Source organism: Lithobates pipiens, unplaced genomic scaffold (genome assembly GCF_037356315.1).
Source record: "Lithobates pipiens isolate NorthernLeopardFrog02 unplaced genomic scaffold, aLitPip1_a1.2 Scaffold_16, whole genome shotgun sequence".
Taxonomy (NCBI): Eukaryota; Metazoa; Chordata; class Amphibia; order Anura; family Ranidae; genus Lithobates; species Lithobates pipiens.
The window spans coordinates 225,452,528-225,470,666 of NW_027507748.1; the positions used below are offsets into that span (position 1 = coordinate 225,452,528).

The 18,139-nt window shown below is 40.5% G+C and overlaps 1 protein-coding gene across 1 annotated transcript in view; it reads right to left on the reverse strand.

Annotated features, from left to right (window-relative positions):
- IPO9 (importin 9) overlaps positions 1-18,139 on the reverse strand; it is a 90,965-nt gene that overhangs the window by 17,131 nt on the left and 55,695 nt on the right. The window contains exons 17-21 of the mRNA XM_077481148.1: positions 9,781-9,909; positions 9,355-9,630; positions 9,105-9,271; positions 8,170-8,303; positions 3,105-3,233 (exon numbers count right to left, since the gene is read on the reverse strand). Of these exons, the coding sequence (XP_077337274.1) occupies positions 3,105-3,233; positions 8,170-8,303; positions 9,105-9,271; positions 9,355-9,630; positions 9,781-9,909 (835 nt within the window). The remainder of the gene's footprint in view (positions 1-3,104; positions 3,234-8,169; positions 8,304-9,104; positions 9,272-9,354; positions 9,631-9,780; positions 9,910-18,139) is intronic.

Consider the following 18,139-nt stretch of genomic DNA (forward strand, 5'->3'; position numbering starts at 1 on the left):
TGTGGTATCGCCATACTAAGGAAGAACAGCAGAATGTATTTTGGGGCATATTTTTTGCTATGTACATGATATAGGTTAGAAAAATCTTTAAATAAAAAAAAAAAAAATTGTCAGTTTAATTTACTTTCCACTTTTTCTAAAAACTTGGAGAAAAGGGCATGTTCAAAATGCTCATTATGCCTCAGCATATACAGTCATGCTCAAAAATTTGCATACCCAGGTAGAAATTGTGAAATTTTGGCATTAATATTGAAAATATGACCGATCATGTCAAAAAACTATTTTGTTTAAGGATAGCAATCACATGAAGCCGATCACAGAGTTTTTAGGATCCTTTTTAAATCATAACAGAAATCACCCAAATGGCCCCGACCAAAAGTTTACATACCCTGGAATGTTTGGCTTCTGTACAGACACAGGAGGTGGCACACACAGGTTAAAATGACAATTAACCACTTGCCACCCAGGCCAATTCTGACATTTCTCGCCTGAATGTACAAATAATTCTTTTTTTTGTTAGAAAACTACATAGAACCCCCAAACATACATTTTTTAGCAAAGACCCTAAAATGGTGGTTGTTGCAACTTTTTATCTTGCACGGTATTTGAGCAGCAATTTTTCAAATGTGTTTTCTTTTAAAGAAAAAAAATAAAAATTAAGTGCTTTTTTTTTTTTTTAAAGCCCAATTTTTTTGCATAATGTGAAAGATTAAGTTACGCCAAGTAAAAATAGATACCTAACATGTCACGGTTCAAAATTGCACACTCGTAGAATGGCGCCAAACTTCGGTACTTAAAAATCCCCACAAGTGACACCAATTTATTTTTTTACTGGTTACATGATTTGAGTTACAGATCTAGGTCTAGGGATAGAATTATTGCTCTCGCTCCAACGTTCACAGCAATACCTCACGTGTGGTTTGAGCGCAATTTTCATATGTGGGCGGGCCTTACATATGCGTTTGCTTCTGCGAACGGAGACAGGGGCATTTTTTTGTTAATTTTTACTTTTTTTTTTTTTTAGTTTGACACTTTTTAAAAAATATATATATATATTTTGATCACTTTTATTCCTATTACAAGAAATGTAAACTTGTAATAGGAATATGGCATGGTCAGTCTTCTTTACAGTGAGATATGGGGTCAATAAGACCCCACATCTCATCTCTAGGCTGGGAATCTAGAGATGAGAGATATGATCATTCTTCTGGTGTAGGGAATCGCCGGCTGAAAAAGCCGATATCTGAATGCTGCAGGCATTCAGAGATACACGCACAAAGTCAAGGACATCATATGCTGGCCGAGAAGTGGTTAAAGGTTCATTTCCCACATTCGTGGCTTTTTAAATCATAATTGGTGTGTGTATTAATAGTCAATGAGTTTGTTAGCTCTCACATGGATGCCCTTAAGCAGGCTAGACACTGAGCCACGAGGAGGTAGAAAAGAACAGTAATGAAACTTTACAAAGATGGAAAAAGAATATAAAAAAGATATTCAAAGCTTTAAATATGCCAGTCAGTACTGTTTGATCACAAGAAGTGGAAAATTAGGGGCTCTTTTGATACCAAGCCAAGGTCAGGTAGAAATAATAAAAATAAAAATTGCAGCCACAACTGGCGGAAGAATTGCTCAGGATAAAAAAGAAAAACCCACAGGTAATCTCAGGAGAAATATAGGCTGCTCTCCAAAAGGACAGTGTGGTTGTTTTTAAGGAGTACAATTCAACAACACTTGAAGAAAAAAAGAGCTGCATGGCTGAGCCACCAGAAGGAAGCCTTTACTGCGCCAATGAGGCATGTCAAGATGTTGTTGGGCATATTGTAACCAGGCTTTTTTTGGAACTTGAACAGTAAAGGCTTCTTTCTGGCAACTTGACCACGCTAACCAACTCACTATTTATACACAGAAACGAATTGTGATTTAAAAAGCCGCAAATGTGGGAAATGAACCTTTAATTGCCATTTTAACCTCTATGTGCCACCTTCTGTGTCTGTACCAAGGCCAAACATTCCCGGGTATGTAAACTTTTGATCAGGGCCATTTGGGCGATTTCTGTTATTAGGATTTAAAAAAGATCCAAAAAACGAACTGACAATAAATGGCTTTATGTGATTGCTATCCTTAAATAAAAGGCAGGATCAGTCATATTTTCACTATTAATGCCAAAATGTAACAATTTCTGCCAGGGTATGCAAACTTGAGCACAACTGTACATTGGGGTGTTTGCTTTCCAAAATGGGGTCATTTTGTGGGTAATTCCATTTCCCTGGTGCTCCAGGGCCTTAAAATTGTGATAGGAAATGAAATGTGTAATTTATTGCTCCTAGAACACCCAATGGTGCTCCTTGCATGTTGGGCCTCTGTATGTTGCCAGGCTGTGGTATCACCATACTCATGAGAAGTAGAAGAATATATTTTGGGGTGTAGCTGCAAGTTTACCTATGCGATGTGTGAGAAATAAACGTGTTAATATGGCAATTTTGTGTAAAGACCAAAAAAAAAAAAAAAAAAAATCTTAATTTTCCCAACAATTGTGGGCAAAAAATTGAAACTTCAAAAAACTCACCATGCCTCTTACTAAATACCGTAGACTGTCATCTTTACAAAAAGGGGTAATTTGGGGGATATACTGTCCTGACATTTTAGGACATCAAGAAATTATATAGGCCGTCATTACATCAGGTGTGATCAATTTTCAGTGATACGTAGCATAACTTGTAGACACTAACTTTAACACAAACCAATTATCATACACTTATGAGGATTTTTTTTTTTTTTTTTATCAAAGACGTAGCAGAATACATTCTGGCCTAAATTTATGACAAAACTAGATTTTCTTTTAAAACAGAAGGTAGAAAATATATTTTTTTTAAATGTTTGCCATTTTTTTCGCTTATAATCGCAAAAACCCAGTGGTGAACAAACGCCACCAAAAGAATAGAATTCGTCTTTTCAATGTAAAAGTATAATTAAAAGTCTTTTTTGCCCCAAAGTATTTCCCACAGAAATAGAACCTATAAAATTTAGAGTTACAGGGAATGCCTCTAGCAAATAATGGCAGCAATTCACAAATTTCCCCATAGCAGCGACCAATGAAATCTTACCTCCATTACCCTGGGCCCACTCCTCTTCAGTCTGCCTTGTAGCATTAGCTTCAATGACATTTGACAGCTCATTAATTATCAGTTTATAGATCTTAACCAGCAGGGGTATGGTTGTAAAACGTTGAGGATCTAGGAAAAATATAACCAAAATGTGATGCAGACTTTATCAAAAATTGTACAGTACAAAAATATCCAAGTCCAATTTGATGATCTGTTTATAGCGTAACATTAGCCTGAGATATTCACATTGAAAACCACAATCATGGATGACGTATATATGGAGAAAGGATTTGCAGGACTAAAAAAGGAAAAAAAAAAAAAAAAAAAAAAGAGAAAATGTGTACCACATTGCATCACAGTGGTACAACCATTTGCACAATATTAGCCTAACTGTATTTTTAATGTCCCTTTAACCTCTTAAAGACTGCCCGCCGCACATATACTGCGGCAAGGCGGCTCTACTGCGCGTACCTGTATGTCGTTTCATGCAATAGATACATTGGGTATGTGCCAAGCTGGACCAAATAATGCAGTGCATCTGTTAATGCAGTGCATAGTTTAACAGATGCACTTGCTGGGCATATTGTATTAACTGTATGTAACCTCAGCTACAAACAATATGCAGCACTGTGTTCAAGCGATGGGATGAGATCTTCCAGTCTTACTCATGAAACAAAATTGGAGTTGGGCTGAGCGCTGACCAGCCATTCACAGGAAGCATTTTATTCTATAAATTAAGGCAAAGCTTCCTCTGATTTGCTCAGGTTGAGGTGTGCGTGTTTAACGTCACAATCGCCACGCTTTGAATTCATTCATAGTATACAAAGCTGCCCAAGAATGGCTGAGCAGTGCTTAGCCCCAACTTTTTGTTCCAGGAGTGAGATGGGAAGTTCTTTCCACTGTCGAAACACAGTTCTGTAGAGGTATGTAGCTGAGGTTACCTTCAACTCATCCAGCAAGCGCACCTGTTAGCGTGGTAAATTGTACGCTTGGCACAGACTAAAGATTCAGTGTGGCTGGGTGCCTGTGTGCAGGTGTAGCCTGAGAAGATCTGTAAAAATTTAGCTATAAGGCACATAAATCAACTTTTTTATAATTATATCCCTGTTTATTCTGATGTACTCCAACAAAATGGATTTTTGTTTTTACCTGTAAAGTCAATTTTCACTATTGTAAATCATAGGATGCTTCTTTATATCTGTTACAATAATAGTGTTATAAAGCACTGAACATTAGGGGAGGGCAACACAGCAACAGGCCTCAAAACAAAATGGTTTAGAACCTTACACAGCAGTCTGCAAGACCCACAGAGCAAAGGCTGTGTCCACAGAGGCCCAAACAACTACCTGGCAGAACTTAACATAAGTATGAACTGAGGACCAGGTAGCAGACTTACAAAATATTAGCCAAAGGAGATCCACATCCAGGCAGAGAATCTCAAATACCTCTCGGTGAAGGCCCCACACTCCCAAATTCCACTGACGACGACTCAAGAAGTCCTCCTGACAGGGCTGGGAAAGCCCAATGTTAAATCAGGAAAAAAAGCACAAGTCGACAGAGCCAAAAGAATACGAGTCCAAATTCATGTATTAGTTTTGCATAATCTGCATGAGCAACAAAAGGATGGGCCCAAATATTCCAGCCATTAAGTTGGAGCCAAGGCTGTTTTTTTTTTAGAGGTTCAGGACCCACCTGCATATTTCTAGAGTTGGTACTGTCCAATGAAAACTGGGCTCCAGGGCTGGAACAGACATTTACTGGGCAGCCAATAGTCCAAGTATCCTACAATAAAACACCCAGGGTGTGCAGGAGACCCAAGACCAGAGGCAACATTTTGCTGAACACCCTGGGAGTGGATAGCCCAGCAGTGGGGCTGCAAACAGTATCAATCCTTCAGAGGAATGTTTGGTGAGGCTGGAAAATCGGCATATGCAGATACGCATCTTGGATTTCCACTGACACCTGAGAGTCTCTCTGCTGCAGAGAAGTGACAACCGAATGGCCAAGGGCTATCTGGAATTTTTGCACTCGAAGAAACTTAGAGTCTCTTCAGATCTAAAATTGGACAAACTTTGCAGTTTGGCTTGGGAGCTGTAATGAGGTTGAATCCATGAAACTTCTCCCCCTCTAGAAGCAGAGCGGTCAATCCTAGTGAGAGCAGCCTTTGAGTGCATAAAGCGTAAAGAGGGATAGCGCTGAAATTTGTTTGCAACCCCAAGCCACCACACCGTGGACCCAATCATCCACAATCTCCCTTAACTAAATTTACACAAATGCCAGTAATCGCACCTACCTGAATGAGTGGGGGCCAGCCCTAGGAAGAGGATTCATCCCTAGGGTTGGAGGTTTCTGAAGTCTATGTCTTCTTGTGGAACCAGCAGTTGGGCTTGGGCTTAGGGTCAAGACCCGTTACGGATGAAAAAAAATGCTTTCTAGAAGTAGTAGAAGAAAGTGTAGGCTTCTGCACTTCGCCTTTTTCTTAAACTGTAACAATGTACTGTTTCGTTTTGGATGTAGTCATCTAAGGCAGGGCCAAACAAGTGTGTGTGTGTGTGTGTGTGTGTGTGTGTGTGTGTGTGTGTGTGTGTGATCATCCAGGTACCTACTGGACTTGGTGATCCTAGGTTAGAGTCTATCTGGCATCATCAGTACAGCCCAGACCTTGAGGGCCTAATGCACTCCAACACTGGTTGCAAGGCTGCCACCCAATAGCTAATTAAGCTTCCAGGTGCTTGTCTGTCAGGGTTGGCTCAGCCCTCCTTTCTCTGAGCTGGTTGCTCGGCTGTCAGCCAATTACCAGCTCCTATCTCTACACAGGTAGCCAGCTGATGATATGCTGCTGGTCAGTCCTGCCTACTTAAGACGTCCAGCCCAGAGGATCTCTGCCTTCGTCAACATCACAGAGATGCTCTCCTGCATTCCTGTTAAAACAGCGGTCATCAATCCTGTCCTCAGGGCCCACTAACAGGCCAGGCTTGCAAGAGAACTGAAATACATCACAGGTGTTACGATTTGCTGCTCAGTGATTGCAGTATTCTAGTCTGCATCTCCTCAAGGTAATACATAAAACCTGGCCTGTTAGTGGGCCCTGAGGACAGGGTTGATGACCACTGCATTAAAAGACTTGCTTGGCTGACATCCCTTCTGGCTCCAGATACTGCTTGCTGTTTTACTACGCTTATCGCTGGGTCCCTGACGTTTGGCTTGTCTGACTATCCATTTCGGTTCCTGAACTCTGGCTATTTTTTGACTAGGTTTGTTCTATTTACTGTTATTAAACAAGTGTGATTTAACTGTACTTCTGTCTCGGTCTGATTTCATGGTTTCTGAGACTATAGCACCCTTAAAAAGACTTCTTCTTGATTAATTGGAACAGTCAGGGACTTAAGATGGGAAACTGCTGGCTGGCATACTCCATTTCTTGAAAGACTCCCTTTCTACAGGATGTTGTTGAGCAAACCATTTTGGTGGAATGATTATTTTCAAAGAGTGAACAGTCTGCATACAACGTATCAGTTAAGTGAGGCTGTACTAGGATGTATTAGGGGTGCTGAGGCAGCCACCACAACCCCATCCTGGTAACTTTAGGAGCAGTCTCCAGAAGTTTATGCTTATACCAGTTCCACAAGGAATCCACAAAAGCCTTTCGAGTTTCAAAAACGAACCCTGAGATTCTTCTCGAGTAGTCACCTCAGAAAAGGTTTTTATAGCTTATTCCAACTCCTGGGACTTTTCTTCCACATCATCTTCCTGCGGTTCTTCAGTAGGCTTCAGCTCAGTAGGCCCTCTTTACACAGGGGGGGGATTAGTGGCGTCGGTGGTAAAGCGGCACTATTTTTAGAGCCGCTTACTGTCGTTTTAGCGGCGGTATACGGCCGCTAGCGGGGCGGTTTTAACGCCCGCTAGCGGCTGAAAAAGGGTTAAAACCGCCCGCAAAGCGCCGCTGCAGCGGTATAGCCGCACTGCCCCATTCATTTCAATGGTTAGGAGCGGTGAATACACTGCTCCAAAGATGCGGCTAGCAGGACTTTTTTCACCATCCTGCCAGCGCACCGCTCCAGTGTGAAAGCCCTCAGACTTTCACACTGGAGTGAAAGGGGCCAGATTTTTTCAGGCGCTATTTTTAGCGCTGTAGCGTCTGAAAAACACCCCAGTGTGAAAGGGGCCTTAAAGAGGGAAGAGGGAAAGAAGATAGTTTCAGTTTGTAACCCACAATCTAAAATCAGAAAGAAAGTGCCCCAAGATGTAGTGGAAAAACCAAACATGTGAAGGGATTCAGAGCCACATGATCAAGCTGACCTCTGGAAAGTTACTGCAAGGAGAGTTCCTCCCTATCTGATAAAAGGAAAATGGGAACCGCTCCAATATTTATCCCCATCTCTATGCCATAGCTGTAACATTGTCTGTTGGCAATGATTTATGGACTCTGACTGTTAAGTCCAAGGTCAGCCAAGAAGGGCAAGTGTAAATACCACCAGTCAATTGTACAGGGTCCAATGTCGAATGGCAACATTACAAGACATCCCTGCATGTCCATCAAAAGGGTCCAGGTACCACTGACTTTATGCCATAGACAAAAAATCAATGGGAAATTGAGTATTTGCGCAGAGACTGCAAAGGCATGACCATCGCTTAAAGACTGTGATGAGGTGGGAGGGATCATGCATGGAGGGTGATTACTGCCTTTTTTGCCACTGTTAAATCACCTGGGGGTGGCAACATAACACTGCCTATTGGATATAAAGATGCCCTGTGATATACAATAGATAAATAAGGGTTAATTTTGCCAGAATTCCAGCTATCTTTTTGGGAACTACAAACCCCTCCTCCCTATATAATAGAAATGATGAATTTCAAATAGGGGAACTCCTTCATACATACAGTAAAGGTAACATTCTCACCCTAGGACAGGAAGTGTGTTAATGGAAAGATCACCTTGTAAAAGGTGAACAAAAAAATGCCTGAAAAAAAGAAACAAATATAGCCACCACATCAAAGGACTCATAAGCTACAGAATAGTACATTTTGCTTTTGGCTTGTATAGGATTTAAAGGTCAGAACATACTTCTGGAAGTTTTAGATCTGGTGCGGATTCCTTCTTCCATATCGAATACTTCATCTCCCTTTACTTTAATATCTTGCAGTCTCTTGTCATCCATTGTAATGCCATATTGGAGAATCTTGCACAAAGCCACTGAACTATGAAGGCAAGAAAGGCACATTATGGAGAGAACACAAACTGCAACTCAGACATTTGTAAGTAACCCGCTTAAAAAAATAACCATACCTTCCAACAGTAGTAACTGGAAAACCATATCAAGCAAGAGATGATGATCAATAGTATCTAAAGATCATAAATGAATCCACTGAAATATTAAAAGCTGAAAACAAAAATATTTCCAAGATAAAAGTGTCAAAACTAGAGGTGCAACAAATGGAAATTTTGGAGCCGAAACCGAAAATGCAGGATGCACTTGGCCAAAAACCAACCAAAAAAAATAAAAATAAAATTATTATATTATTTTTATATATAGTTGTATTATGTTAGACTTTTCAATTATGTAAAGTTAAATTAATATTAATTTATGGTCTGCCATTATTGGCACCTTTGGTGCACAAAAAGCTAAAAATAAAAAAATCCCTTTGAATTCATATCTTTACACTGGTTCCTACTGATGTGCATTGAAAACGCAGCAAGAACGCATCAATTATGCACCCGTGTTACATTATTGATGCAGTTTTTGAGTCGCATGACATATGAAAAACACCATCAGCATAGTAAAATCGCAGTAAAGTCAGAGTAAAGTTGTGTGCATTTTTGGTGCCATTACTGTCACCTTTTTCTCTTATCAGCAAAATGCAGAAAACACAATTTTTGGCCGCCAAAATTCTGGTGCATCTTTAGTCAAAACAGACTGTGCAACATTCTACCATGCAATACAGGTTATAGCAGGTGAACAGAATCACAATTCAAATGCTATAAAACAAAATCTCGCTCACCTTACTTTGCCTTCATATTGCCCATAGAATAAATGTTGTCGACTCATCCATTCTGTCATTACAAATTCTAGAGCTGGTTTACCAGTTGGCCCAGGCAGACTGCAAAGGAACTCAAGCAAAGGCTCCAGTTGAGAGTTTGCTAGATGTGCAAACACCATAATTAATGACTGAAAAAAATAAATAAATAGTCAATTCCCAGAAGTACTTACAATAGCTATAGTTTACTGACAAAGATCTGTTTCTGTTTTACCTGCATGACACTAAGCGTCTCTGCTTGCTGCATCTTGCTAAGGATAGCTCGCAAAATTTGGTCCAGATTTTCTCCCAGTTCACGTCCAGCCTTAGAAATTAGGGTAGAGACAAGGCGCCCTACAAATGCAGCAGTGAATTCAGAAGTACGAGGATCCAGTAGCTGGCTAACTACTTGCATAACATACCAAAGACCACTATGACCCTGCTCATCCTGCCATTGCGCAATCTGCTCCAAAGCAACAGAAACGTAGGCTCGAAGACATTCACCACCGTTCTGAAAACAGAAGATGCAATAAATCCTATGTTTAAACACCTTATCACAGTCAATGGTCCTTATGTAAAATATAGCTATTCCACCCCACAGCCTCCAAAAACTATATGTTTGGTCTCAAGAAATGCTAACCTCAACATTAAAAAGGAGTACCTGCATAGTGGTATTGTCGTCTGTACGTAGGGTACACTGGGCAACTGCAGGAAAAGCCTGGCAGATGAGAAGCTCTGAAAGAGGTGGCTTGGTGTTCCTCACAACTGTGGTCAAAATATCAATTGAAGTCTGCAGAAGAAATTTAAATAAAATGGTGAGACAAAGTGTATGTCTTTGTAAAAATTCCAGATTTGTCACAGCTTTCACATAGAATATATTAATGTAAACCATGTGTTATTAGTTAAATGAAATTAGTACCAAACAAAATAACATTTGACAATTACTTTATAGCAGGTCACAGCTACATGTGATTAAAACGTGAAGTGAGTGGTAGTTTTTGTGAGGTGCTCTTTATCACAATCGAAATTGACCTGAATAGCAATTTTTTTAAAATAATAATAATTTAATGCGTTTTTAAACAAATTTAATGGCCCGTGATTAAATATTTATGAAGGAAACCATATAACCAATTTTCTTCATAATCAAGCATTTGAAAAGAGAATTTCATAAAGAAAAATCAAATCTAACACTGCAATGTACATATTAAATACATTAAGCTATAAAGAGGTGTAACAAATTACACATTTAAGATACCCATCTGTAATGGTCATCAAGCCAAATCACTACCATCCATCAGTTATGAGCCTTTCCAGGGCAATAAGTGATTCCCCACAGCACCTAGACATATTTATTGCTGCTAGGTCATAAGTTAAAATGTTACTAAACCGACAACAGTAAAATCAGTCTGTACATGCAGTAAAGCATGCTTGTTAGGCTCACTATGGAACCTATGGGGTTAATCCCCTGCATTGTGTAAAAAGGTTGCTTTATTCAGTCTTTTCTGATCCCCCCCCCCCTTCTTCTACAGTCCCCAATCCATCTCAGTTACATAATAGGCAAGGTTGAAAAAAAAGACAACAGGCGATCCAGTTCAACCTTTGTGTGTGTGTGTGTGTGTAGAATAGATAATAATTTCCCATATCCCTGTATGTTGTGTTCGCTAAGGTGCACGTTCAAGAGTCTTTCAAAACCATCAATAGACATCATTACCACCCTGACAGTGAAGAACCCCCTACGCAGCTCAAGGTTAAACCACTTGTCTTCCAGTCTCATCGTGTGGGCCCGTCTTCTTATACTCCCTGGGACTAAAAAGCTTCATACTTACACTGGGATCACCATTAAGATATTTTTATATTGTGATCAGATCTCCTCTCAAGCGTCACTTCAGGGAGAATACATTTAGTGCTTGTAGTCATTCCTCATTCCAATTGAGGTCCTAATTTTGCTGCAATTCTCTGGACTCTCTCCAGCACATCCTTTCTGATTGGTGACCAGTACTGAATGGAATACTCCAGATGTGGCCGAACCAGTGTTTTTTTTTTTCTCTCTTTTTAAGTAACAGAATCGTTTTATTTCTGAAGTAAATACCCTTTTTAATGCATGCTAATATTCTGCTGGCTTTGCTTCCTGCAGCTTTGCATTGCATGCTATTGCTCAGTCCTTTTCTTCTAGGACCCCCAGATATTTCTCCATTCTGAAACCCCCCAGGGGTTCTGGCACTAGTAAGTAACTTGCGTTTATATTTTTAACCTCCAAGTGCATTACCTTACATTTTTCAATGTTAAACCTCATTGGCCATCTAGTTGCCCACGCCATTCATTTATTCAGGTCCTCTTAACTACTTCAGCCCCGGAAGATTCTACCCCCTTCGTGACCAGAGCACTTTTTGCGATTCGCCACAGCATCGCTTTAACTGACAATTGCTTGGTCCTGGGACCTTGCGATCCACAATGTTGCTGCTCCCACAAATAAAGCTATCTTTTGGTGGTATTTGATCACCTCTGCGGTTTTTATTTGTTGCGCTATAAACAAAAAAAAGCAACAATTTTGAAAAAAATAAAAAATAAAAACGCATTATTTTTTACTATAATAAACACCCACCAAAAATATATATAAAAAACAATTTTTTTCCTCAGTTTAGGCCGATATGTATTCTACATTTTTTCCCCCCAAAAAATAGCGCAAAAAGTGTATATTGATTGGTTTGCACAAAATATATAGCTTCTACAAAATAGGGGATAAATTTATAGCATTTTTATAAAAATAAGTTTTTTTTTAAACTAGTAATGGCGGCAATCTGCATTTTTATCGTGACTGCGATATTATGGTGGACATTTGATACATTTTTGGGACCATTGGCATTAATACAGCGATCAGTGCGATTAAAAATGCATTGATTACAGTAAAAACGTCACTGGCAGTGAAGGGCTTAACACTAAGGGGCAGTGAATGGGTTAAGTGTGTCCTGGTTTGTGTTCTCACTAAAGGGGGATGGGGACCGTGCAGGGGAGATAACAGATTGTTCATACAAAGTATAAACAGCAGACGATCTGTCACTTCTCCCCTCAGAGAACCCAAAACTGTTTACACACACAGTTCCGGGTTCTGTGTCTCAGTGGCGATCGAGACCACCTGGCACTCGCATTGGCGCGTGCGCCCCCTAGCCACAGGGCGAAGCGACATTACCTAACGTAGTTTTGCCAAGCCGTACCATTTTGCCGCAGTACAACTGTGGTGGCTGGTCAACATGTGGTTAAGGTTTCTATATCCTGTGATGCTATTGCCCTATTTTGTGTCATAAGCAAACACTGAGATTGAGCCATTTATCCCATCCACTATAGCATTTATAAATGAAACAAAAATAATTGGCCCTAACAAGCTAAATATAAGGACTAGAATGGTATCCAAATTTTGTAAAGTATCAAATAATATTTATTATATGATAAAATTGCAAAGGTATACATATCAAAAAACCTACAAAACACACAAAAACCATATCCAAAGCCCATCTCCTTGAATACAGATTCTTGGCGGCTCCCTATGGTGGAGCACAGCGATTTGCAGTAATTTCGAAGCAGTTTGCGTTTCTCAGGAGATAACTCGATTCTTTAGGAAAAGTGGGCATTAGGGGAAATTACAGCAACTCGCTGTGCTCCACCACAGGGGAGTCACCAAGAACCTGTATTCAAGGAGTACTAGATGGTTTTGGTGATGTTTTATGTGCAGTTTATGTGTGTTTTTTTAAAATGTTTTTTGATATGTATAAATGTGCAATTTGTATCATACAATAAATATTTGATATTTTTTACCAAAATTAGGTACCATTATAGTCCTTATATTTAGCTTGTTAGGGTCCATTATTTTGTATATCATTGATTAGGATGAGGTACCAGACCTACATGGTCTACCAAATGAGGGTCTCTGATGCCTTTCTCCAATTTTTCTATTTTTTATTTATAAATAAAATTAAACAGAATTGGTCACCCTTTGGACACGCACCTGTAGCAGTTTTCTAACCAAGAACAAACCCTATGGTCCATACCGCCAGACCTCAGTTTGTAGATTAAACTTTGTGGGGGACTGTGTCAAATGCTTTTGCAAAATCCAGATACACCACATCTACCAGCCTACCTTTGTCCAGAAGGCAGCTCACTTCCACGTAGAATGTTAACAGGTTGTTTGGCAAGAACGACCTTTCGTAAACCCGTTCTGATTACTACTAATGATACGGTTTTCATCAGCAAATTCTTGGATATGGTCCCTTATTCCCTCAAATAGTTCACAAACCTACAGATGTTAGACTGAATGGCCTGTAGTTTGCAGGAATATATCTCTGCTCTGGCAGTACAGAGACTTGGAGGCATTCTGCACATTATTATTATTATAATTATTATTATTATTCACGCACAGTTTGGTGTGTATTGCTAGTGTTTTTTTTTCTTTTCTTGGGAGGGTGCATGTGATCAGCACAAGGCCAAATCGGTACTGTCCAGACAGAGGGTCAGGGATCCTGCAGCCTTATTGGACAAATCAGAGTAGAATCAGAACTTATACAAGCTTTAACCAGACACTGAAATAAGTCATAACGCTGCTACATACTGCTGATGAGAAAAGGTATTTAGCTGTTTCTATTTACCAAAATAATTGCATTTCCATGTTCTGTGTACTGTGGGAGACCAGTTATAGTGAATGTAGGGTCCTGGGCTTAGTAACACTTTAAAAAAAAAAAAAACCGACGGACTCCCGCTTTAAAGCCAGCAGCTACAAATACTGCAGCTGCTGACTTTTAAAATAATGACACTTACCCACCCAGCGCGCCCGCCATGTCGGCACCCGAAGCCGATCTCTCGATCGTCTCTCGGGTGCTGCCGCCTCCATCTTGGGTATGGGAATCAGGAAGTGGAGCCTTGCGGCTTCATCTCCCGGTTCCCTACTGCGCATGCGCGAGTCGCGCTGCGTAATAAGGATGGTCCCGCTGTCTCTGGGATCTGTGTGTTTCCCAGCAGGCAGCGGGGGACCTTCGGAAAGGGGCGTAGCTTCTGCAGAATCTACGCCGGAAGTGGGTGCAGATACCTGTACTGTACAGGTACCTGCACCCCCTCCCCCCTGAAAGGTGCCAATTGTGGCGCTGGAGGGGGGGGAGGGTTCCAATGAGCGGAAGCTCCACTTTAGGGTGGACCTCCGCTTTAATATTATGACACTGAGGTTTTATTTCAGGTTTACATCAGAAAAGGCACTATACAAATACCAGTGGTGGGGAACAGTTGCAAAGATAACAGCACCATGAAATGAATGTTGTGTAATTCGTAAACAATCATTTAATTATCAAGTGGTGATTGAATAAATCCACAGGTACATTTTATAAAAAGCCCCTTTTAAAGCCACGTGTGTCTTAAAATTCTTTAACGATTATTCAGTTCATTATGAGGAACCTTTAACTACTTAACCACTTTATGACCGGCGCACGATGATGTACGTCCATTTTTTGAAGAGGGATATCTCGGCAACGGCAGCAGCTGCTGCCAAAACCGAGATATCCATCTCTTCAGGCGTCGGTCGTGTTTACGATAATGGTGGCCTCCGTGGCGGGTTCACCGCGAGATCACCATTATCGGAGGCGGGAGAGGTGCCACCCCCCTCCCCCTCTTACCGGAGCCTTCGGTAGCGGCAATCCAAATATGAGATCTGGGGTCAAAAAGTCCTCAGATCTCTTATTTAAGAGGACCTGTCATCCTTTTTTCTATTACAAGGGATATTTACATTCCTTGTAATAGGAATAAAAGTGATCCATTTTTTTTTTTTAAACAGTGTAAAAATAAATAAAATCAATTAAAATAAGTAAAAAAAAAAAAAAAACACCCCATCCCGACGAGCTCGCTTGCAGAAGCGAACGCATACATGAGTAGCGCTCCGCATATGAAAACGGTAGTCAAACCACACATGTGAGGTATCGCCACGATCGGTAGAGTGAGAGCAATAATTCTACTCCTAGACCTTCTCTGTAACGCAAAACATGCAACCTGTAGAATTTTTTTTAAATGTCGCTTATGGAGATTGAGGGTAAAAGTTTGACGCCATTCCACGAGCGGGCGCAAATTTGAAGTGTTACATGTTGGGTATCAAATTTACTCGGCGTAACATTATCTTTCACAATATAAAAAAAATTGGGCTAATTTTACGGTTGTCTTTTTTATTCAAAAAAGTTAATTTGTAAGACCGCTGCGATGCATAGTAGTCCATTATGCTTTGCCTTTGCAGGGAATGAAAGAGGAAGTAAACTCATCAGGGTTTACTTCCTCTTTTAGTAAAGACCGCCCCAACGCACATATACTACGGCAGGGCAGCCCTTAAGCACAAAATCATGTACCTGTATGCGACTCCATTCTTTGGCTCTGGGGCGTGCATGCGCCGCTGGAGCCCTGCTCCCACTCTAACTGGACACAGCGGGAGCCAATTAGCGGGTCCAATGGACCTGATATCCACCGAAAACCTGGAGATCATTCTGAGAAAGGCTGAACGGTGGTCTGCCTATGTAAACCAGACAGATTGCCGTTGTGTTTCTGCCAAGCATGAACATGGATCTCCGTCTCTAACCACTACAATACTGGGCACTTTGACCCCCTTCCTTCCCAGACCAATTTTCAATGACAATTGCATGGTCATGCTACGCTGTACCCAAATGAAATTTTTATCATTTTGTTCGCACAAATAGAGCTTTCTTTTGGTGGTATTTAATTTTTTGCAATGTAAGCGAAAAAAGGGGGGAAATTTTGAAAAAAAAAAAAAAAAAACCCACACACAATATTTTCTCCTTTCTATTTTAAAAGAAATCCAATAAAATCTAATTTTGTCATAAATTTAAGCCACATGTGTGCAGATAATCATTGGGACATGTGATTTTAGTGGGACATATATGGCAGGTGTTTTTATTATTTGGGGACATGTGTGTTGACATTAGGTTGGTGATCAGTGAGTAAAAAGCTGTAAAAAAACAGCTCATATCCTCGCCACAATTTCTGTGTGAGGAGAGGCGAGCCGATTGCCTAGCAACCAGCTCTGTGTTTACATCACAGAGCCCTCCTGCCGATCGGAGATGCTACGTGTCCAGGTGACACAAGCGCATTGGATCGTGCCGCTGCGTGTCATTAGTGTAGTGACAGTGCATTATTTTTTTAGCACTGATCCCCAAAAAGTGTCACTTAGCATCAGATTTGTCCATCGCATTGTCACAGTCTCACTGTCCATAAATATATCCCATAGTTTGTAGACGCTATAACTTTTCGCAAACCAATCAAAGGCTTATTGTGATTTTTTTTTTTTTTTTAACCAAAAACATGTAGAGGAATACATATTGGCCAAAATTTATGGAGATTTTCTTTAAAAAAAAAAAAAAAAAAAATATTGGATGAGTTTTATAGCAGAAAGTAAAAAATTTTTCCCCAAAGATGTTTTGTTTATTGCGCAAAAAATACAAACCGCAGAGGTGATCAAATACCACCAAATGAAAGCTCTATTTGTGGGAAAAAAAGGATATCATTTTTATTTGGGTACAGTGTCGTATGACCACATAGTCAGTTAAAGCAATACAGTGCAGCATCACAAAAAATAGGATTTTTCCTACAGCTTACCTGTAAAATCTTTTTCTTGGAGTACATCAAGGGACACAGAGCAGTCATTACTATCTGGGTTATACGCCACCTACTGGTGAATGGACACTGGTAAATCAAGTCCTCCCCCATCTATCCCCTCCTACACAGGAAGTACCTACGTTTTGTAACAAGCAGTAAACGTCCCAGACAAGAGGGTAGGTATCTTTGTGTCACGTAAAAGAAAAGGATTTTAAAGGTAAGCTATAGGAAAAATCCTATTTTCTTTATCGTACATCACGAGATACAGAGCAGTCATTACTATCTGGAACATCCCCAAGCAATGCTCCTGAGGGGTGTCCTCAAGACGCACTAACATGCCAGGTTTTATGTATCACCTTGGGGAGATGCAGACTAGAATACTGCAATCACTGAGCAGAAAATGATATCACCTGTGATTTATTTCAGTTATCTTGGAAACCTGGCCTGTTAGTGGGCCCTGAGGACAGGGTTGATGACCACTGCCATAGCAGAAACAGATACGATTACTGTTTGCAATATACTGAGACCAAAGGCAGTCTCCTCCATGTTCTTGACATCCACCTGGTAAAAACCCTGTGGATGTATAAATTTAAAGACTAAAAAGCGGTCTTGCACACCTGGACCACTGACATCTGATAGCGGATGGCCCAAGATACTCCCAACCACCTGGTAGAGAATCTCTCCCCAGAAATAAAAATAAAAAAAAGGGATTTTGCCCATTAAAACCATATGTATCATTGATAAACTGGCAGATCCACTGCATCAAATAAGAGAGAACTGGTCCCTAAGGTGTTATCAGTGCATCTGCCCCTATTGACGGTGGGACTTTCGACCCAGACACAACCCGTCCCCACTTGTTTTAGAACTTGGGAGTAGATTCACTTGCAGTTACCCCTGCCATTAGTCTATACCTGGAGTATGTACTAGTGATAGAGACAGCACTTGTTGTACTGTCTCAGACAGAATGTGGTTCACCTTCCTGAGCCACGACTCCTGGTGGTTGATATATATGACTGCAGAGGCATTACCGGATTACACCTACAGCTGGTTTGTCCTAACATCCAGAGCAAGGCGTACTGGCCAAAAATCCAAGATATTGATCGGCAGTATTTTCTCCTGTGGAGACCAAGTCCACTGAACTATAGACACCCTCAAACCAACTGGAGAAGCTGGCATCAGTGGTTATCCGGCCCATTCCTTCGCCAGATTTCGAACCATCAACCAGGAATTTTAGCTCTGCAATACCCTGGAAACAGAGCTAGGGCTGAAACAACTAATCGATTAATCGACAATTAATCGATTATGAAATTTATCGATTACTATTTTCATAATCGATTAATCGGCAGTAACATAATGGGGTTAAAAAAAATAAAAAATAAAAATGAGCCCTT